At 53.5% G+C, this 21,418-nt stretch overlaps 2 protein-coding genes across 8 annotated transcripts in view; one reads left to right on the forward strand and one right to left on the reverse strand.

Annotated features, from left to right (window-relative positions):
• Positions 1–1,745: 1,745 nt before the first annotated feature.
• Positions 1,746–10,636, forward strand: PROCA1 (protein interacting with cyclin A1). Of its 5 annotated transcripts, none has more exons than XM_004449927.4 (5): positions 1,972–2,192; positions 7,215–7,301; positions 9,269–9,404; positions 9,668–9,826; positions 9,922–10,636. In XM_004449927.4, exons 1-5 carry the CDS (start codon positions 2,102–2,104, stop codon positions 10,586–10,588), a joined length of 1,140 nt encoding a protein of 379 aa, XP_004449984.2. In that variant the 5' UTR covers positions 1,972–2,101; the 3' UTR covers positions 10,589–10,636. The 5 variants fall into 5 exon arrangements, with proteins under 5 accessions (XP_004449985.2, XP_004449984.2, XP_058139782.1 ...); XM_058283799.2 differs by lacking the exon at positions 1,972–2,192 and adding an exon at positions 2,682–2,782; XM_023585607.3 differs by lacking the exon at positions 1,972–2,192 and adding an exon at positions 5,981–6,145.
• Positions 10,637–11,965: 1,329 nt separating this feature from the next.
• SUPT6H (SPT6 homolog, histone chaperone and transcription elongation factor) overlaps positions 11,966–21,418 on the reverse strand; it is a 31,054-nt gene continuing 21,601 nt past the window's right edge. For all 3 annotated transcript variants that reach the window (XM_004449933.5, XM_012520928.4, XM_012520933.4), the window contains 12 exons: positions 21,103–21,250; positions 20,440–20,582; positions 18,938–19,078; positions 17,723–17,918; positions 17,058–17,296; positions 16,339–16,452; positions 16,044–16,168; positions 14,320–14,432; positions 13,966–14,043; positions 13,706–13,872; positions 13,014–13,201; positions 11,966–12,777 (listed from right to left, as the gene is read on the reverse strand). In XM_004449933.5, coding sequence (XP_004449990.2) covers positions 12,591–12,777; positions 13,014–13,201; positions 13,706–13,872; positions 13,966–14,043; positions 14,320–14,432; positions 16,044–16,168; positions 16,339–16,452; positions 17,058–17,296; positions 17,723–17,918; positions 18,938–19,078; positions 20,440–20,582; positions 21,103–21,250 — 1,839 coding nt within the window. In that variant the 3' untranslated portion in view covers positions 11,966–12,590. The remainder of the gene's footprint in view (positions 12,778–13,013; positions 13,202–13,705; positions 13,873–13,965; positions 14,044–14,319; positions 14,433–16,043; positions 16,169–16,338; positions 16,453–17,057; positions 17,297–17,722; positions 17,919–18,937; positions 19,079–20,439; positions 20,583–21,102; positions 21,251–21,418) is intronic.

The following is a 21,418-nucleotide window of genomic DNA, read 5'->3' on the forward strand; positions in this document are numbered from 1 at the left end:
GATTCTGGCTATCCCTGGTCTCTGGGCAGGCCCCAGGAAAGCAGGGAGCTTTGGGGACTGCAGTGGGCCCTCAGTGGGTGAAATCTGATTGGCTGGTTTTGGCAGTCTTTTCCTCTGATCTCTTTCCCTCCGTGTGCATCTTCATACTTGGTGCTTTTATTAAACCAAAATTTTTATTACTTTTAAATTTTCTTATACCCCAATTTTTTTATTATACCCAAATTTCTTTTCTTTTCTTTCTTTTTTTTTTTAATCTTCTTCATATCTTCCCTGAGAGGAACACAGTGAGAAGTGATTGAGTTTTGGACAGTTTTTGGATTGACCAGAAGGCCGAGGGAAGGTAGGAGCCAGGCTCTATTCAGAAGATGGGCTCAGAGTGCAGAAGCCCTATATTTGAATCCTTACTGCCCACCCTTACTAGTGATGGGAACCCAGGCAAATCACTTATCCTCTGTGTCTTAGTTTCCTCATTTCTACTCATCTCTAGCTGGACCAATAATACTGAATTTGTGAGGTTGTGTGGATGAAATAAGATACTAACACAGAGGAAGAGCTCAGAAAACCTTAACTACTGTATCAATCATTTGGGAGAAGAGTGACTGGGACCCTGGTTCACTGTTGACATCTGACTACATGCCTTAGATTAGCTAACAAAGGAGAGACACTGGTGGTGTGGTGTCATCCGGGGAGCTCCTGGAGAGCCAAGGCTCCCAGTCAGTGTGTGCTCTGTCCTTTCCATCCCTGGTTCTTTTCTCACCCAGCCATGCCATGCCATCCCTGAAGGGTTGGCTTTTCTGCACACCTTGTTTTACTTACAAACACCTCCCTCTCCTGGCTGCCCCTTCCCTGATATTCTAGACTTGGTAGAGCTGTGGTGGGTGGGGAGTCCGGTCAGCGTTCCTGCCCACAGAGGTTGGAGGAAAGTGAAGGTTAGGATCCGGCAGAGCATCAGCAGCATGTTTCCATCAGATCGACGCTGGAAACGAGATTTCCCACCACCCTTTCTCCCTTTTCTCTCCGCGGCTCTGGAGCTCCGGTGCCAAGAGAAATTGTGGGGGAAGGGGTGATTGGAGTGCCAGTGATGGAGCGGCTTTTTCACACACTCCTGTTTTTTCCCATTTCTATCCTCAACAGGACTGTGCTCCTCACCCTTGCCTTTTGCAGGGCTTGTCAAATCAATGGTGTGTGTGTGTGTGTTTTTGTGACGCTCTCAGCGGGGCTGGTGCGGGGCGTCGGTGCGGTGGAGTCGGAGGGGGGGGGGAAGCAGTAGTACGGCTCTGTTCCGTGCGATGGACGCGTGCAGGTGTGCATGTTGTATGAGTGTGTGCGGTGTGTGCACGCGCAGTGTGTGTGCTGGGTGAGGTGCGTGCGGGGTGAGGGGGTAAGGGGTTACCATGAATGCAGCGGCTCCCGCGCCCCGGAGCGGGCAAGCCTGTGGAGCTGTGCCTCGGAGCAGGCTGCCCCATGGTGGCTAGGAGGGAGGGCTGGGGGGCCGCCACCGCGACCTCAGCCAATGCTTGAGGCCTGCGGGTGGAGAGAGGTCGAGCTCGTGCCCGAGCAGGGGGTCCTGGGAACAGCGGGTGGGGAGTGGAGGCCGGCGGAGCGCGCGGGCTAGGCTCGAAGGGGCGGAGAGGCGGCGGGGAGCGCGGCGGGAGAGGCCCTGGCGAGCCCCCGGGGCGGGACTAGCGGGGGCGGGGCCAGGAAGGGGCGGGGCTAGCGGGGCGGGCGGGGGCGGGGCTAGAGGCGGGGGCGGGCGGGAGCTGGGTAGGCCTGAGGAAACCCGGCATGGGACTGAGGGCTGGGCCTGAGAGGCCGAGCCGAGGTTGAGGCCCGAGAGAGAGGGGAGGCGCTGGGCTTGAGGGTGGGACGAAGAGGGGCCTGGGAAGCACTGGAGGCCCCGGATGAAGAACGAAACTCAGGTTTAGACTCGGTCTGGGAGGCAACGCAGCCTGGAGTTGGGGGAGGTGGCGGGGCTGGGCAGGCATGAAGCGGAGCTAGAGCTGGACTTGGTGTGAGGCTGAGATCGGGGTTTACGGTTGGCCTGAGAGCTTGGCCAAGCTGAGGTTCTGTCCAGTAGCGACGAAGAACTGGGCTGGGGGCGATGTGGGTCAGGACGACACTGCGGATTGAAAGGTGGAGTACGGAAAAGACCGAGAGCAAGGCCAACGACTGGGAAGAGAGCGGAAGCAAGGGTAGGAGGTGGGCGGGGCGGAAGATTTGGGGTGGGCCTCGAGCTGGGGCAGGGGCAGGGTTACAGGCTTGAAGACCCAGGGAGCGCGGGGACCCGACGCCAGAGCGGCGGCTAGGGAGGCGGGGCCAAGGGCGGGGTTGGGGCGGGGTTAGGGGCGGGGGGCGGGCTCCCGTCGAGGCCGCGGCCTTTGATCGAGGACTGGCGTCCTGAGGACCTTAGAGGTTGGGGCAGTCCCCCAGGAGCCGGAGCTCCGACTTCTGGCTGTAGTGCAGCCAGGGACCCGGGCCGCCGCCCTGGAAGCGCGGTTCCAAGACCCTAAGGGCGGGAAGGAGTCTGGGGGTTCCAGGCGTGACATCACAATGGCCTCCAGGTGGGGGCGTGGCCGGGGCGGCATTTCCCGGGAGACGCGGGCACACTGCCCCGCCCTTTCTCCCTTCCCAATCCTCCCTTCCTCGGTCCCCCCCTCCCTCCTCCCTCCCCTGTTCGGCTGCTCTGGTGCCCACCCTGGAAGCCCAGCTCCTGGGCCGCAAGGGCGGGGTTAGCTCCTCGGCCCGCGGGACGGGGACGAGTCTGAACAAATGAGCATCACCTGTGAGTTCTGTGTCAGGCCCTGCGCCCGGCTTAACGCTCTACCAAGAAAGAGACCACAGTCCTCCCTCTCCCTATCTGGCTGTCGCCCTCCTTGTTCATTACGAAGCTTCCTCCCTGCCCTCCCCCGCCCCGCCCCCTCCCGTGCAGGAGTTCTGCCCTCTGAGGACTAGAGAGCGGATGGCGCTCCTCAGCTCGGAGCTACTCAGTCCCCTCTCTCCTTTTGGCCCTCCTGCCCTCCTCCCATTCACAGAGTGATGGGGATTAGGGGGAGTTAGTAGAAAATAACCTGGCTATGAGCCTAGGTATGAGCTCTTTCATGGTGACTCTGAAGAACAGTACAGTGGAGTCAGAGCCAAGTTTGAATCCTGACCCTGGCTCAGGCCCCAGTGGGCTGACCTTAGGGTCCAGGTTGAATAAGGAGGCTATGGACAGCCAAGATTGAGTGAAAACCAGAGGGTAAGGATTGGCAGTCTTGAAGTTAAAAAGCAGTGGTAGTAGGAGGCTGACAGCTGGATGGACACGGATTTTGGATAAGGAGCTGACTCTTGGTTTAAGACTTAACTATGAACTTCATAACATATGGAGTGATCTTTTGTTCACATGTGCCTCCCCAGCCAACCCGAAGTAGACCGAGCAAAAGAGCACAGGCTGTAGAGCCAGGAAGACCTGGGTTTGAATCCTACCTCTGCTATCTATTAACTAGTGTCCTTAGACAAGTTACTTATCCTTTCTGTGTCCCTGTGTCCCCACCCATAGAATGGGCTGTGGTGGGGCTTTCGAATCCAAGGCATATTTTTTTTTTCCAGCACAGTTCCTGGCATTGAGAAGGTGCTCCTCCTGGAACAATTCTTTTTTTCTAAAAAGCCTCTAGGCTTGAACCCTGGGCAGAGTCTCCAATGCCAGAGCCTCGTTGTGACTCAAATTGGGGATTTATTCTTTTCTAGTCCATTCATTCATTCATTCACTCATTCATTCATTCAACCTCATTTACTGAGCTTCTCCCATATCCCAGGCCCAAGGCTCAATGGATACAGAGGAGATGAAATATGGGCCTTGCTCTCAAGGAGCTCCAAAGTCAACACGTGGATGTCATAGGCTACAAGTACTATGTCAGGGTAAAAGGGCAACAGGGTGGGTGTAGTGTAGTCTACCTGAAGAGCATTTTTCTTTCCAAGATGCGTAGGTGTTTCTGGAGAGTGGGAGGCAGGAAAGAAAGAACGGAGGAGAGGTGAGAGGAGAGAGGGATGAGTAGGAGGAACTGACAACTGAAGAAGGAACCAGGTCCCCGGGTCCTCTTTTGTCATGATCAGGAGTTTGCACTAGTGGAATACTTTATTTATTTAGATATTTTTTTATTTCTCTTCCCTTCTCTCCCCCCCCCAGTTGTCTGCTTTCTGTGTCCATTTGCTGTGTGATCTTCTGTGTCTGCTTGTATTCTTGTCAGCAGCACCCAGAATCTGTGTCTCATTTTTTTTTTTTTTTAAAGATTTATTTATTTAATTTCCCCCCCTCCCTTGGTTGTCTGTTCTTGGTGTCTATTTGCTGCGTCTTGTTTCTTTGTCCGCTTCTGTTGTTGTCAGCGGCACGGGCAGTGTGGGCGGCGCCATTCCTGGGCAGGCTGCTCTCTCTTTTCACGCTGGGCGGCTTTCCTCACGGGCGCACTCCTTGCGCGTGGGGCTCCCCCACGCGGGGGACACCCTTGCGTGGCAAGGCACTCCTTGCGCGCATCAGCGCTGCGCATGGCCAGCTCCACACGGGTCAAGGAGGCCCGGGGTTTGAACCGCGGACCTCCCATATGGTAGACGGACGCCCTAACCACTGGGCCACAGTCCGTTTCCCTGTGTCTCATTTTTGTTGTGTCATCTTGCTGCGTCAGCTCTCCATGTGTGCAGCGCCATTCCTGGGCAGGCTGCACTTTTTTCACGCTGGGTGGCTCTCCTTATGGGGCATACTCCTTGGGCGTGGGGCTCCCCCATGCGGAGGACACCCCTGTGTGGCCCAGGGCTCCTTGCGTGTATCAGCAGTGTGCGTGGGCCAGCTCATCACATGGGTCAGGAGGCCCTGGGTTTGAACCTTGGACCTCCCATATGGCAGGCAGATGCCCTATCTGTTGGGCCAAATCTGCTTCCCTGGAATACTTTTAAAGAGGAGGAATATGGTAGTCCAGGTGGCATTTTAGAAAATCCAGTCTGTGCATTGTAAGGAATGGAGGGGAGTAATGAGACAGGGGGCTGGGCAGGAGGTTACTGGACTTATCCAGGTTAGCGGTGCTGGTCTGAACCAAGACAGAGGCTATGGCATCAATTTAAGAGGTATTGGGGGAAGCGGACTTGGCCCAGTGGTTAGGGCGTCCATCTACCACACGGGAGGTCCGCGGTTCAAACCCCGGGCCTTCTTGACCCGTGTGCAGCTGGCCTATGCACAGTGCTGATGTGCGCAAGGAGTGCCCTGACACGGTGTCCCCCACGTAGGGGAGCCCCACACGCAAGGAGTGCACCCCGTAAGGAGAGCCGCCCAGCGCGTTCAGCCTGCCCAGGAATGGTGCCGCACACACGGAGAGCTGACGCAACAAGGTGACACAACAAAAAGAAACAGATTCCCGGTGCCATTGCGGACAAAGAAGAACACGCAGCGAATATACACAGAGAACAGACAATTGGCGGGGGGGGGGGGGGGGGGTAGGGGAGAGAAAGAAAATAAATAAATAAACCTTAAAAAAAAAAGGAGGTATTGGGAGGGGCCATGGAAAAGCAAATCTTGGTTACCAAGTCAGTGTGAATGTGAGGGGAAGGATGATTCTCAGGTTTCCAGTTTAGTTGTCTGTTGCTCCCTGCAATGGAGGCTACAAGAAGAGGAGACTCATGGGGGTGGGGAGGTGCGGGTAGGGAGAAGATGGTAGGTTCCTGTGGGACGTGCTGATTTTAAGATGTTTTGGGGAAGTCTATGAGGATATTGGCTGTTTGATCAGGAAAGCAGTCTGGGTTGGAGGTCACTTTATTGCTGGATATTGAAACCATGGGAGAGGATGATTTTAACCAGGACAAACTTGTAGAGTCTTCTGACAAGGGATCATGGACAGAAGCCTGGTAATCACCAATATGTAAGAGATAAAACAGAGGAAGAGGCAGGAAAAAAGTTAGAGTAGGAAAAGAAAGATGAGAAAGGTTTGTCATAGAAACCAAAGGACTAGAGAGTTGGGAGAAGAAAGAAATTGATTGGTCTAGAGAGTCAATGAGATGAGACAAAAAGGAGGCCACTAGGTTAGCTGTTAGGAAATCGCTAGTGGCCTTTGCTTGGGCTGTTCTGACAGAGGGACCAGGATGGCTGCCGTGTTGCAGGTGGCTGGAGTGGAAGAAGACAGAGGTGAGGTGGACCCCCTGAGCTCACTGAAGATAGGAACTGGGCCTCTGCTGCTGCCTGGTGAAGCCACCTAATTTATCTTGGTTAAATGAGTAAACCTGAATTGAAAGGAAGGGAGGCATACGCTGTGGTAGAGGGCAGAACAGAGTGTTTTGTTTGTTTAAAGATATCCATAACCTGTTGGGGAAAAGCCAGTAAAGAAGAAGGTGAAATTTTGGCTGGGGCCTAGAGCTCAGGTGCTTTGGGAAGGCGGAAGGAAGGACGCCCCTTCCCCACACTGGAGAAGGGTTGGTGAGGCTGGGAGCAGCTGCAGATAATTCCTGGTGAAGTTATCTGCAGAGAGGAACAGTAATGGGATAGGAATTTTGAGGGAAGTTCTTGAGGTTTCTCATTCATTCCTTCATTGAATACATGCTGAGTACTTGCTGCGCTGTGGGAAACAGGAGAAGGGGCTGATCGGGGACCTGTGGAAGAGGACCAAGTGCCACTGAAGGCCTGGCTGAAGTCCCTAAGCAATCAGCTTCCCTTCCTTAACCAGGGCTTACCTCTGAGACCCCAAAGGACAAAGCTAGCTGTGGGAAGGAAAGGGCAAGTGGCAGACTGTATCCTGTGGTTGCTGGGGAGAATCACTGCCCTGTTGAAGGCTGGCCCTGACATCCCCTCTGACCAGGCTCCACAGACCCCAGGGCAATTTCTGGAGCTCCCCTCTCTGCCTAGACCCTGGCTCACTTCTGTTCTCCCCTCTAGAATCAGCTCCAATATTGCTTCTTCCAAGAAGTCTTCCAAAACCCTCTCCACTACTCTCAGTAGGTTGCAGTGCCTCCTTGGGACTCCCCTCCCCATATCCCCCTCTAGCAGTGGGTATTGTATCACACGATTGTCTTTATCTGCTCCAGTACCTCTTCCCCCTCTCCCCCATCCCTTGAGGGCAGGGGCTGGGTATTGTATTTTAAAGTCTGCATCTCTAGGATGCAGCTGAGGCCTGGCACCTGGGGGCTTCTCATGTGATGACTGAATGGCACAGGGAGGGGACTGCTGCTGCCGCAGCTGCTGCTACTCTGTACTCTCTCAGATATAAACAGGTTACCCAGCTGGGAGAGAGGACACCTGCTGGCTGGTGTGGCATCCAGCACTGATGCATCTACCTTCTCCTCGGAAGGTACGTCCAGGGGGTTTCTGTTTCCCCCGGGTCCCCACCACTCCTCAGCTGGGAAAGCTGAGACCTGGTGGTAGGAAGGAAGGAGGGAAGTATTTAGTTCTGAAGGGTGTTACCCAGGGCCCCCACCCCACCCATCCTTTCCTGAAGTCAAAGAGGATCCCTTCCTGGTGACCACCATCACCCCTTTCCTTTGTTTAGCACTTCATGGTCAACAAATGTTTCTCATCCTGAATTTTTCTTAAAAGATTTATTTATTCCTCCCCTTGCGGCTTGTTCTTTTTTCTTTTGCTGTCTCTTCTCTGTGTCCATTTGCTGCACGTTTTTCCTGTGTCGGCTTATCTCCCTTTTGTTGGGTCATCTTGCTGTGCCAGCTCTCCGCGGTGCACGGGCCAGCTTTTGCCGTCACAAGGAGGCCCTGGGACGCGCACCCAGAGCCTCCCATATGGCAGATGGGAGCCCAACTGATTGAGCCACAGCCGCTTTCCATTCATCCTGAATTGAGTCCTCCCAACTACCATGTAAAATGGCTATAACCCCATTTTGTGGCTAAGGAAACGGAAGGTCAAATAAGCTAACGTACTCTTGGTGCCCCAGCTCGCAAGGGGCAGTGCCAGGATTTGAACTCTGGTCTGTCTGCCAAGTTCAGGGTGCTTGCCATTCTACTGTTTTGCCCCAGTTTAGCAGCATTGTGGTGATACTGCAGCCAGGTCCTGCCATCCATCCCTTCCTTATTTCCCCCAGGATAGAGGATGGGCACAGGAAGAGGAAGCAGAAAGGTCACCAAGGGGGCATCTGGGACCTTCACAGCCTGGTGGGGGCAGGCAAAGGAGGAGGAATGTGGCTCAGGCATTGAGACCACTGGGATGAACTCCCTCACGTACTTGTGGCCAGTATGAGGTCTCGCCCCGCTTCCACCCCTTGTGGAGGCTAGGTAAAAGCACAGTCCTCAAGGCCTGGTTTTGGGGATCTAGCCAGCCCCAGCTGCCCATGCCAGGCAGTCATGACAGTTCCTCGGTGCCTGCCCTTTCCTCCTCTGGGCGTTTAGAGGGAACTGGCAGTAAGGCTGCCCAGGGAGGTGCACCTGACTCCTTCTTGTCCTCGGCCTGGTGTGTGGACCTTGAGCTCTCAGCTGACAGAGACACATGGAGTCACCTCATGAGCTTACTTTTTGGACGGTGGCCTGAGAGGGGAGACTGGAGGGAGCCGTAGGCTCAGGCTGGGGGGTGGGGCTGTTCAAAAGTCTAGGGCTCCAGGGACTAGGGAGAGAGAATGGATGGGGAATGGGAGTTTGAGGGAAAGAATGAAGAGTGGGCATGAGAAAGGTGTCAGGAGAGAGAAGAAAATGGGGCTTGGAGAAGAAAGGAGGAGGGGACACAAGGGGACCAGAGCGATGTAAGGTGAAGAGTGGGAGTAGGGTGGGGATGGGGTGGGCTCTAGCTCCGCTCCAGGCTCAGGAGGCCGCCTTGGGGCAGAGAGGCTGCAGAGGCTGTGGGGCGGGGCTGAGCCCCCGGGCCTGTGCAGCACAGGCGCCCAGGAGCTGAGGCGGCTTGTTAGCTAGTCGCAGCGGACTTGAACGGGGACTTGTGGGCTCCATAGTCTGCAAGTCAAGAGGGTCTTCCACCGAGACACCTTGTGGAGTAGGTTGCTCATAGCCACGAGCGGCTGGCTGAGGGGTGCAGGCAGGAGTTGGTGGCGGGGAAGAGGCAGGGTGTCACAGGACTGCAAGGGGGAGGACCTGTGTCTCAGGCACCAGGCGTTTCCTGGCAAGTCTGCAGGGGGCGGGTGCTCATGCCCTGGACTGGGAAAGGGCAGTGCTGGCACCTGGAGGATCTACTGGGCTGAGGGCCTGGAAACAGCCTGAGGCAGGGAGGTGACAGATGAATTTGGTATGGCCTTTAGATTGAGGGGAAGAGAGGCCCAGAGCTATGCTGCTGCTGCCCGGGTGACCCAAACCCCTACCTCTTCAGGTGAATTCAAGGAGACTGACAGGTGCTGCTGGAAACACAAGCAGTGCACCGGGCACATCATCTACCCCTTCCCCTCTGACTACAGCCACTGCAACCTGCACCTGCATGCCGTCAACCACTGTGACTGTGATTCCAGGTAAAGGCCTGCCCTCCTTGGGGGACCCATGGATCAGCAGACTCCTGGGCAGAGCCAGACTCCAAATCCCCACCCCTGCCAGCCTTGACCTGGTCTGCCAGCCCAGCCCCAGGGTTGTGACCCTGACTGCTCCGGGGAGGAGGTATTTTGGCAGCCTGGGCAGAGCCTGGCAGAAGCCACTGTCCTTCAGGCTTCTTGCTCTGGGCCCTTAGGGAGTCATGGCAGGGTGGGGAGAGGCAGGCTGAGAGCCCTGTGCATGGCAGGGTGAAGGAATGCTCAGAGAAGGCAAACAGCAGCAGCTCCCAAGATGCAGAGCAGACCTGCTCCCGTGATGTGGGCTCTCCCTGCTTCAATATCATCCAGTCCCCTTGCTTTGAGCTCATCCCAGAAGAAGAGTGTGTGGAACGGTTCTGGTATGGCTGGTAAGTACTGGCAGGCTGACGGGGGCAAAGGGGGCTCTGCTGGGCACTATGTCCACCCTATCAACCCTTTGTCTCCCTTCCCTCCATCCCTCCAGGTGCAAAAGCTACAGGCCCATCTCTGTGGCAGTGATTCACCATCCTATCCACCATGAGTTTGGGGAAGATGACCTAAATGAAGAAGAGGAAGAGGAGGAAGAAGCAAACAAGCCTCCCATTCCGACCCAGGTGGGACCCACCACCATGCCCCCTGACACAGGACCCCCCGGCACGGTCACTGGCACCACCACTGGCAGCCCTGACTCGGCAGCTCCCATCACCATCTGGCGCTCCGAGAGCCCCACAGGGAAAGTCCAGGGCAGCAAGGTGATCAAGAAGGTAAAGAAGAAAAAGGAAAAAGAGAAAGACAAGGAGGAGGAGACAGACAAGGAGAAGGCAAAGCTGAAAAAAAAAGTCAAGAAGGGCAAGTTGACTAAGAAGAAGAGCCCGGTTAAATCAGAGTCTTCACCTCCAGATTTGAGCCGATCAATAAGCCCAAGGGAGTTGGCCAGGATGTCAGAATCCAGCCCAGAAAGCCGAGAGGACCTGGAGAGTGAGGACAGCTACGACGCTAGGCCAGAGGAGCCCTCCAGTGAGGAGACTGTGGAGTCTCCAGCCAAGAAGAAAGAGAAGAACACGGTCCAGGCCAAGAAGAACGGGCCAAAGGTCTCACAAGCCAGGAAGGTAATCAAGAGGAAATCTCCCCCAGCATCAAATCACAGTTGAGGCCAGGGGACCAGGGTGAAGAATAAATGCCATGCGGCCTGTAGCCGACCCCTGCTGCTGTTCTCTTTTGCCCAATGGGGCTACTTCTGGGGCAGGGGAGGGACTCAGAGCCCAGCTGGAGCCACAGGGCCTGGGGCTGCAGGGGTTTCTGAAGGGCAATCCAGTTTCAAGAAAGAAGGCCACAGGAAGGTGGGTGGGCAGGAGACCCTTACTGTTGTAGCAGGGGGAAGGGAAGGGTACAGCCCTGTGTCTTAGCATTCCTAGGACCAGCACAGGAGAAGAGTACACACACTCAAGTTGGGGGGGTGGGCAGAAGGGCTTCCCCTCTTCTGGGAGACTGGTCTGTGTGGACTCTGCTCTGGGACAGACAGTACTGTTGGCAGTGATACAATAAATTGAACCTTTTAATCCAGTCTGGGCCACTGTGCCTGTCATTTCCTCCTAGCCGCCCTCTGGAAGGTGGGAAACAGGACAGCCCCCAGGGGTCTGCCAACGCTTCCACTTGCTCCAGTAAGTGCTTGTGGTACCAGAAGGGAAAGGATCTTGCCAGCTGGCAATGGCCCTGCTCCTGCTAGGCCCTTGTAGACCTCTTGTGCTCAAGGGGTAGAAATAACTTCCCAGCAAAAAGGTCTTGAATGAAGAAAAGCAGGGGGAGGAGCTTCTCAGGTTTGGGCAGCGGTGGCCTATGATTTCTCCGCTGAGCCCCACATTGAGTCACAAAGCCGTGAGATGAAGTCCTTGTGAAGAAACAGAGGAGAGACCAGGAGTCCAGAACAGAGGCAGAGTGGGGCTGGCTGTGGGGGAGGCCCAGGAGGCTGGCTAGTGCCCACCTGGGAAGCTGGGCGTGCCTCCCTGCAACAGCCCAGGCTCCCTTTTCCAGGGCCAGTGGAGGAGGGAAGGGGGCAGGTGAGGTGAGGGCCCATGCTGGGTCAGAAACCAAGACCAAGGCCCAGCTGGCAAAAAGGGAAGAGGAGCTTTTGAGAAACCCAGAAACCCTTTCTCCAACAGCTAGTGAACACAGTGGATGGGGTGGCTTTGAGTGGAGAAAGAGCCGTGGTCGCTTAAGGGCATATCACGTACTAGGCACTGGGCCAAGCACTCCACACACATTCTACTCAGGTCTCACAGCAGTCCCACGAGGTAGGTACGAGTATCTTCACTGTACAGAGAAGCAAGGAGCTCAGAGATGAGCAGCATGCACAAGGCTGTAGGGCTAGGAAGAGGGCAGGGATGTGATCCTAGAAATTGCCTGCTCCTAAATCTAACAAATCATTGCCTTTCTGATGGACTGGAAAAGGATCCTTATAGCTCCAAACACTGCTTTGAAAGCCATCCTCAAAGAACCGGAGTGTTGGAGAGAAAGGCTTTGGCAAGTGCTCTGTAGAAACACTGTTTATTCAAATGACAGGCAGGAAGCGGCGGTAGCAGCAGCAGGTGGGTGAGGGCAGCCAGGCAGGGGCTGGGCAGGTTAGCACTGCTCAGTTGTGTTCCCTCTCCTGCTTTGAGCAACTATCCCAGCGGTTGACAGCAGGGTCAAATACTTCCCTCCACTCCCTCCTGCCCCAAACTGAATAAATAGCATCCCTCTCCCCTAAAAGTTAGGGGAGACTCATGTGCTGAGCTTAGTGCCCCCATCACAGCCCAGAGTCAGGTGGGGGCAGAAGCTCAAGATGGCTTATAGAGAGTAGAATACAAAATTGTTTCACTCTCTTTTCATCTTCCTCTTCCTCGTCCTCCTTCTCCTCCCCACCGCCACACTCCCCTCCCAGCCTGGTCCCAGGCCAGGTGGTCGGGGAGGGCCTGGAGTGGGAGAATCGTTGCCTAGTGTACATGTGAGCTCAAGTTCACAAGGCTGTCCAGCCTGTCGCCCATCCAGGCTGACCACCAGAGAACGTCACTGCACGCCACTTTATGGACAGAAAAGGAAGGGGCAGGGCGTGAGGCAGTGGACGGCAGGCCTCTCTGAGCCTCAGAGGTAACCAGAGTCCAAGGAGCAGGGCCCCTACCGATCCATCTCGTCCAGGAGCGGGGTGGCATCGCCTGCGATGGACATGGGGGTGCTTTCGATCATGGGGCTGGGGGAAGGCCGAGGTGTCAGCCGCTGTTTCTGTTTCCGCCGCTCTGCCTCCTTTTCTTGTAGCCACTGTTCTGCCATCTTCCCCCAGTCGATGGCTGCATGGCTGTTGGACCTGGGAGGGGGAAGACGGGGTTTTAGAGATCAGGACTGTCCGGAAGCTCACTAGAAGGAAGTCTTCCCACCAATCACTGGGGACCTCCCACTTTCTTGCAGAAAGGGACCTTACACCTGTGGACAGCAGCCCACATTGCTCTTTAGTCCCCCAGGTGACTCACTTGGACCATGGGGATCCACAGCACCTGCCTCGTCTAATGCCCCTGGCCTCTGTGCCACTGTTCAAGTACTTACTTTGGCTGCTGCTGCCGTTGCCGGGAGCTGGATGAGGGCTGGGGCTGGGCCTGGGCAGACTGTGGGGTGGTGCTGGCCTGTAGCTGGTGGTACTGCGGTGTGGTGATGGGCTGGCTTGGGGTCGTGTAGGAGTAGCTGGGGGTCATCAGTGGTGTGGCCACTGGCTGCTGGGCTGGCGTTGGGAACACCTGGGGAAGGGCGAACAGTTAAGTGGGAATGGCTTTGGGCTTATTTGGCCTGGCTGGGAACTTCCAGCAAGCTGAAAATTTGGTCTCCACACAGAGCTGTCCAGCCGACCCTCTCTTGGTTCTGAACGGCAGAGGTGGAAGCCTGTCTGGCCATTAGGAGGAGGCTGGAGGGATGGGACTGGCACAACAATTGGGTCCACAACTCCCAACCACCTGGGGTTTCTCATGGGGTCAGGGTCCCAAAGATCCCCAAGGACTCTGAGAGAAGGTCAGGTCCTCTCTTTTCCCTTTCCTCTCAAATAAATGGTCCCAGGGGAAACATCGGTTGGAGACAGTGCCCCAGCCATGGAGGCCCAGTCTGTGCACATGAAGTCCCAGATGAGGGGCAGTGCCAGAGGCCAGTCTATGGGCAGGGACTGGTAAAGGGCTGGTGAAGGATGACCATTCCTTTTGCCTGCCTCCACCCCCCGCACCTTCAGGGAGCCTCCTCCCCAAGCCACATACATGGTAAGCACTGCTGCCCCCTCCGCTGCCGCCATAGCCATACTGGCTGGAGGCCCACTGGGCTGGGGTGGCGTTAGGGTTCTGTCCTTGGCCTGTCACGGCGGCAATGGCACTGAACATCTGTGAGGTCATGTTCTGGGGCAAGGCGTTCACAGCCCGCGTCAGATCTGTAAGCACACAGGGTGGGAGATGGGGTGAAAGTCCCTCTAGCTCTATCCTCCCACCACCCCCACCTCCAGTCCCAGGCACAAGCTCCTCACCTGCGAGGTTGATGTTGGCTGGGGTAGCATTGATAGAGGCAGGTGTCCGGGTCCTGCTGCTACTACTGGGGGTGATACCTGTAGGAAATGGCTATAGTTAATTACACCCCCCCCCAGAAACCTATTTGTAGTTTCACAACCAGGGGCTGGGGGAGACATGGGGTAGGTGCAGGGAGAATGGGAACCCGCATAGGCAAAGTGGGTGGAGAAGCTCCCTGATTCCAGAAGGCTGGAGAAGAGGAAGACAACTGCCATGACAGCCTAGGTGTCACCTCCTCCCCGCAAAGGCCTGTGATTGACCAGGCCCGAAGTGTCCCTCCAACCACACTCCACAAGTCAGGGAAGAGAACTCACCTGGTACAGGATCCTGGTAATGATCCTTAAACCATCGGAAGAGTCCATTCACAGTCGGGAAGATTTGGCCCCGGTACCGGAATCCTTCCGGGGTCACTGTCACATATTCTATCCTGGGATTTTGGAAGGAAACATGCATCAGATACCACTTGGAACAGCCAGAAGAGAGTGGCCAGAACAGATCTCCACCATGTGAAGTAGCCATACCAGGTGCTGGGGGAAAGGAGAGATGAAAGAGCCAGTCCCTGACCTTGACTGGGGAGGTGAACAGTGCACGGCACAGCACAGTCCAGGCCAGGTGGGCAGCAGCCCCATGTGCCCCCCACAGGCCAGCAGAGGAAGGCTTGTTGGGGGCTGGGCCACCGTGATGACTGTGTACTGCAGGTGAGGGAAAGACTGAGATCGCACAATGTCAGGGTTGGATGGGGCCTCCCAGGGCAGCAAAGCACAACTCCTCATAAGCAGGAATCTTTTGGCAGCACCCATGGAAGGTGGTTAGTCTGTCCCCAGTACTTCTGTAGGGTAGCGAGTGGTTAAGATGGGCTCCGGGTTCAGACCAGGTTCCACGCTCTGCCACTCACCAGCTCTGTGACTTTGTACCAAGTTACTAAACTGAGTCACAGCTTCCTCATTTGTAAAATAACAGCATTTAAACCTCCTACAGGAAAAGTGTGAGGATTAAATGAGATGTGTACATGAAGCACTGATGACGTTATTTAAAGCATTATTATGCTCATAAATGATAGATACTGAGCCACTACACCATGCTAAATACTGCAGTCTTTACCGATATTAGGCTGAAACCCTGTTTCCTAAATCTTCTCAAGTATTTTTAAATTCTGCAAAACAAGGAGAGTCTGTCCCCCCTCCACAGAAGGCTATCAGGTCGTCTGTTACTGGTAAAGGTCTTGATCTCCTCAACTGTTCCTCACGGGATAGTTTCCAGTCTGCCCCTAGCCCTGGCTGCCATTCTCTGGAAGCACATTAGTGAGTCAGCTAGAAAGGGCTTCTCAGAGACGAGCACAATATTCCGGGTGTGCCCTTAATGGTACAGGGTCCAGAGTCTAGGGCTTCTTGTCGTCCGGCTGCTGTGCTCCTACTCATACACTTGAAGCTGAGTATTAGGTGCAGTCAGTTTAGGGATAAACTGCTTCTGCCCTGGCCAAGGACCGATGGGAGGATGGGAGGATGGGAGTGGGGCTTGGGCAGAAAAGGCCGTGCACCAGACACGCTGATGCAGGTCTGAGGCAGCTGGCTTTGTCCTGTATGTCCAGGGTGAGCATGAGGGGAGACCCAGATGAACCAACACCCTCGGAAAGCCAGCCTGTCAATTACACACAGAAGCTGATGACAGGAAGAAGAGTTAGCACCCACAGCAACAGCAAGCCATGGCGGCCTGAAATTCCCTGGTGAGGGTAAAGCAGGGAGTGGAAAGGAGACCAGCTGCTGGCCTCCACACTTTGGCACCCGGGTGGGGAGAGTGTCTGGTGATCACTCCCTGGGAGGCAGATAAGGGGAAGGGAACTCCTTCCCGATGGGGCTGATGAGAACACGCTTCTCGGGGAACCTTCTTTCCCCACCATCCTCCACCTCCACTGGAAGCAGGTAAGAGGAGAAAGGCAGGCAGGCAGAAGTAGAGCAAGGACTGCTCTGGGGGCCTCTAACTCCCCTTCTGGCCTATCTGTGGACCCCGGCGGCAGCACCTTCTCAGCACCAGTGCTCACCTGGGTTTACCCCGGGGCTGGTATCCCAGTAGGAACTTGCCGGGCAGTTCCTTGCAGGCACAGATGAAATAAGGGATGAAGGTGGGCTTCTCCTTCTTAGTTTTGATGAGCAGCTCCTCTAATTTCTGGGGGTAGAATGAGGGGGAGAGGTTGGGCTAGTAGCATGCTGGGTACACAAGGTCTGGCGCATACACGGTGTACATGGCCTTCACCACCTCAGCATCCCTGGACTGAAGGGAAACTGTAAATCCAAAGTCACTGGGAGGTGTCATCCCTTGGAGGGGCCTGGGCTCACCTTGCGGTCTCCACCACTGCAGTCCTGATAATACTTGTGGTTCAGAAGGTCCCGGGCAAAGGAAGCCATGGGCTGGACATAGCGGGCAACAATCTCATCCAGGTCTTCAAATTCCTGTGGGAAGAAGTGAAGGCCCCATGTATCACAGCCAGAATGGAGACTCCTGGCCCCACCTCACATCTACCGGGAGTGGGTGGGTGGCCCACAAAACAGGCTTCCCAGCTCTGTTGTTGCCTTGCTCCACCGCCAAGTTCCCTCAATTGAACCATGTGTTTGAGTCATGTATGATTTATGGAGCTTTTAAGGACACAAAGTCCTTTAAAATCATAACTCCGAATCTCCCCTGGTGCTTGGGAATAATATGGAGGTCATAAGATTTTTCTTCATGGAAAACAGGAAAGAAGAACTTTATATAAAGTGTGTGTGCAAGGGTATTTATTTTCTCCTCCTGTATTGGCCCTCTCTAGACAGTTCATTTTAAAATTTGGAGAAGAAAAATAAAGAATAAGATAATAAGATAAAAAAATATTGGAAGACAAGGAAGATGGCAAAATTGAGATCAAATAACTTATTTCACAGACAACTTCCTGTTCTGTTGCTCTGCAGAGCTAAAATACAAATGATGTATACAAGTTACTAACATCAGGCAAAAGCACCAGATATGGGCCCATTTCTGGAAGAGGAGTGGGGCTGGGAGATGGGCAGGGGCTGGCCCTCACCTCACTGTTGATCCACAGGGTGGCTCCCAGGCTGAAAGCGTTCTCCTTGCCCTCTTCCCGGACATCCACGTGCTGGTAGATGCCATCGCTGACCTTCCAGGTCACTGTCAGGTGATTCTCACCCTTGCTGCTTGGTCGAATGATCACGTCACCCTGGTCCATGGTCTCCATCATCTTTTCTGCTTGCTTGAAATTTATATTATGGAAGGATGGATGTGCGATCACTCGTTTGATGTATGCTGATTATGGCAGGAAAGAAATATAGACCAAGTGATGGGGCTAGGAGCTGACAGCAATGGCACAACCAGAGCTTAATTTGTGACCCACTAGGGGATTCTGAGACTTTCTGGGCCTGGACTCTCTAATATGGAGGATGTGTTGAGCTGGGTTCCTAGGATGCTGAGAGAATTCCTAGGATGCTGAGAGAATAACACTTTAAGAGTCACAGTATGTTAGCAGAGAAAATATGACCCAAGAGGCCCTGGACTCCAGCTCTGCCCATAACGACCTTCATGATCTGGCCAGGCCTCACCACTAAGCTGAGAAGCCACTCCCAATGGCAGGCTGAGCCAAGGGACACTGCAGCAGGTGCGTTTTATAGCCACTTGGCAGAGCGAGAGCTGTCGAGATTCAGGGTGCAGAGGGATGGGGCAGGGCCCACTTACTGGTCCGCTGCTGCTTCCGCTTCATGTCCTCCTCCTGCTTGTGGTCTGCTGCTTCAGCATCAAAATCATAGTAGGTATCCTTGGGCAGTTTCCACTCATTGTTCCTGTCCATGAGATCTGAGGTGCGGCAGGTCAGATCTGCACTGAACTTCTCGATGTCGATCTTCATGATGCGGCAGTGAACGGTCATTCCCACCTAGATCCACAGAACATTTGAGCTGGAAGGGACAAAGGTTATCTAGCCCGATGCCCTATTTTCCACAAAACCAAAGTTCAGGCAGAAAGGTGGAGTGACTTGACCAAAGCCACCCAACTACCTAGCGGCACACCAAGAATCTGGAGTTGAGTCCGGTCTGCAGACTCAGTGCTGCTGCCTCCCACTCTAGGCAAAGCCCCTGGAGCCTTCTAGGACCTATCTTGTCACTGGCACCATTGTTTTCTCCCATAAAGTTGCCTAGTTATTGCTCCCAGGGTGCAACAAAAGTCTAACTAGACTTTTTTTTTTTGGCGGGGGATGGGGTGGGAGAAGCAAAACATCTGTTCTCCATGCCTTTCTTTTGAAAATCCCCCTATCTTCATTTATCAGTAGTTCCTTCCCCAGCCCTCCGAAGTCCCTACCTCTCGGGTTCACAACCTACAGCAACTGTAATGACAAGTGTTAGTATTTACTATGGGCATAATAAATGGAGGCTATGATAGGAAAACAACAGAACTTACAGATTTACTCCAAACCCTCTCAGGTGGAGACTATTTATTTAAACTTTCTTTCTGGGTGTCATGTGGTTTTGCCTGTAGAATCCCACAGGCTCCTTATGCGTAAGGGTTGTGCCATACTTTCTTTTCTATCTCCTAATGCAATATTAGCCTGGCCTCGATAGAACAGGCAGAGCCTTTCTGTTTCTCAGCATGTAATGCCGGGCCCTGCTTCCTGCCTAGTGGACCAAGCTGCGGTTTCCCACACAGGAAGAGAAAGCCCTCACTCAAAGGCCTGCCAACTTGACGACAGTTCACAAAGGCAGTGAACAAAAGCTACTACTCATTCAGATGCTTCTCATTCTGGCTTCTTTCACTAGTTATAAATCCTCCCTGAAACTCTCTCCCCACCAACAGCCACTGGGAACAGAGCCTAACTTATAGTGCGGAGAGCCCAAAGCTAAGGAGAGCCCAATTTGGGTGGCTAAAAATTGTACTAAGTGCTTTAGCCCAGCCATCTACCTTCACTCGTTCTTCTGGCCGCTTTACCACCTTGTCGCTGAGGAATTTGGTAGGGATGAAACCGGTGACACCATTGTCTAGCCGAGTTTTGACACCGATGGCCTGGCCTGGGCATGAACCGCTGTCAAAGTGGTTCCATACCTGAAGAGGGCATGAGGAGAGGAACTTGATCATTACTCTTCTGGAGAGCAAACATTCAGAAAAGAGCTGCCATGCTACTATAATTTCCTTGACCACTGCACCTGGCATCATGGTCTGAAAATATGACTTAGTCACCCGCCAAGAGAGAATATGAACACCTGTAATTCTCCTTTACTCCTAACTGGTGTTTGGCATCACTGACACTGAGTCTTTTTTTTTCCTTACAGATTTATTTATTTATTTCCTCCCCCTTCCCCTCCTCCTGCCCTGCTGTTTTTGCTGTCTGTGTTGTCTTTTCTTCTCATTTTCTCTCCTCTAGGATTCACTGGAATTCAATCCTGGGGACCTCTGATGGGGACAGAGATTCCCTGTCAATTGCACCACCTCAGTTCCTGGTTTCTTCTGTGCTTCACCTTGACTCTCCCCTTGTCTCTCTTTTGATACATCATCTTCACTTGTGTGGGGCACTGGCTCACCACACAGGCACTTATGTGGGCACTTGTGGAGGCACTGGCTCACCATGTGGGCACTTACGCGGGCATTAGCTTGTACGCTTTCTCTTCTTCTTTTTCACCAGGAGCCTCCAGGGATCAAACCCAGGTCCTCCCATATGGTAGGCGGAAGCTCTATCACTTGAGCCACATCTGCTTCCCCTGGCCATGAGTCTTTAAGTTTATTAACGAATATGTCCCGCTAGCATCTGAGGCCCCTTCTTTTGTTCTGACCCAGCAGCAATAAGGAGCACCTATGTCAGCCTCCTCAGAACAATTCATTTTCAATTTTTATATTACCTGGGCAAATCACACCACCTTCCCTATTATTGGATGGAGTTGAGAAATGGTCTCTCTTACAATCTCATGCATAGGAACTCATGACTAATAACAACAGAAGACCTAGAAAAAGCTATCAGGGTGCTTCCAGTACTTCTGACCATCAGAAAGGCAGACAATGTCTAGAAGAATGTGGGGGAAAATTAAAATGTGTGTGGATGATGAAAAAATTGAAGGGAGCCTACAGATAATTTGTAACTAGTATGCACAGGGAGACTGTACCTAGCCTGTAGATAAAAAACTAAAATTCTCATTCCCAGTCTGGTTGAGCTAGTAGTTCTCTGGAGAATAGGAAACAAGGATTAAAATGTGAGATAATGAAGTCCGAAAAAAAGCAAGCACACAGGTAACTTCTAGCTAGCATATAGAGGGCAGTAAAGCTGGATATGTTCTACTCCTCTTCTTTCTTTGTGTACTTGCTCAGTAAGTAAACCATGACCTAAAATACAATTTCTGATTTCCTTTCTAAGGCCCTGAGATCTTTTAATTGAGGCAATCCATAGGCATGTTAACACCAAACTAAGCACATACCTCGCTTAGTTCAGGGAAATTGTCCTGCTGGCAGAAGGGGCACTGCCAAAGCCCTGTCTCATCATTGCGGATCGCCTGGTCATAGCTCTCACCCTGTGGACGCCTATGGGCGATGCCAGTGACATTGCAGATGATGAGCTTTCCTGGAAGGGGACAGGAGGACCGGGAAGAGAGGAGAACAGGAAATGGCTAAGCGAACAGGACAGGTGACTTCATCCCACCACGCTTTTAGTGACAGCACGTCTGTCTTACAGCACCTTTGTCTATTTCCACGGATGTCCTTCACGTTTTTGAGAAGGGAGGGGATCTTCCCCATATTTGATGACAGGGAGCTTGAAGCCTATACAAATGACTCCATGGAGATCCCACAGCAGATTATAAGCACAACTGGACTTGCAGTCCAGGGCTCTACAATCTTTTTTTTTGTAGGAGGTACGGGGGATTGAACCCAGGACCTTGTACAAGGGAGGAAGGTGCTGAACCACTTGGGCTACATCCGCTCCTCTCTACAACCTTTTCCAAAGCTCCCCTGGGTCTTGCCCACCTATAATACAAGGTAAACATTCTGCTGGGATGGCTGCTCGGTTGGGTTTTACCGTAAGCGCATGCTTCCCCTTCCCCAACCACATCCACCTTGAACTACAACACAGACCCAGAACTTACCGATGTAGAAGGTCTCTGGTGTTTCTTTGGTTAACATATTGAAGATCTCCTCTGTGTTAGGAGAGCGGTAAGCTGTTCGAAGGTCCTTATACCGACAGCTCAGCTCTGCCCGGATGTCGTACAGTGTGATATGTTTGTCACCATAACCCTGGGGAAGAAGCCCATCAAGAGCCTTGGAGCTGCCACCCAACCTGAACCACGGAGTGGGGAGGATTTCAAGAAAAGGAACAGACAATTGGGTCTTGTTGGGGTGTGTGGGGGGTGTCTCCCAAAGTCTGTAGATTTTTTCTTGGCCTTAAGCACTTTTCTGTAACTA

Source organism: Dasypus novemcinctus, chromosome 21 (assembly GCF_030445035.2).
Source record: "Dasypus novemcinctus isolate mDasNov1 chromosome 21, mDasNov1.1.hap2, whole genome shotgun sequence".
NCBI lineage: Eukaryota > Metazoa > Chordata > Mammalia > Cingulata > Dasypodidae > Dasypus > Dasypus novemcinctus.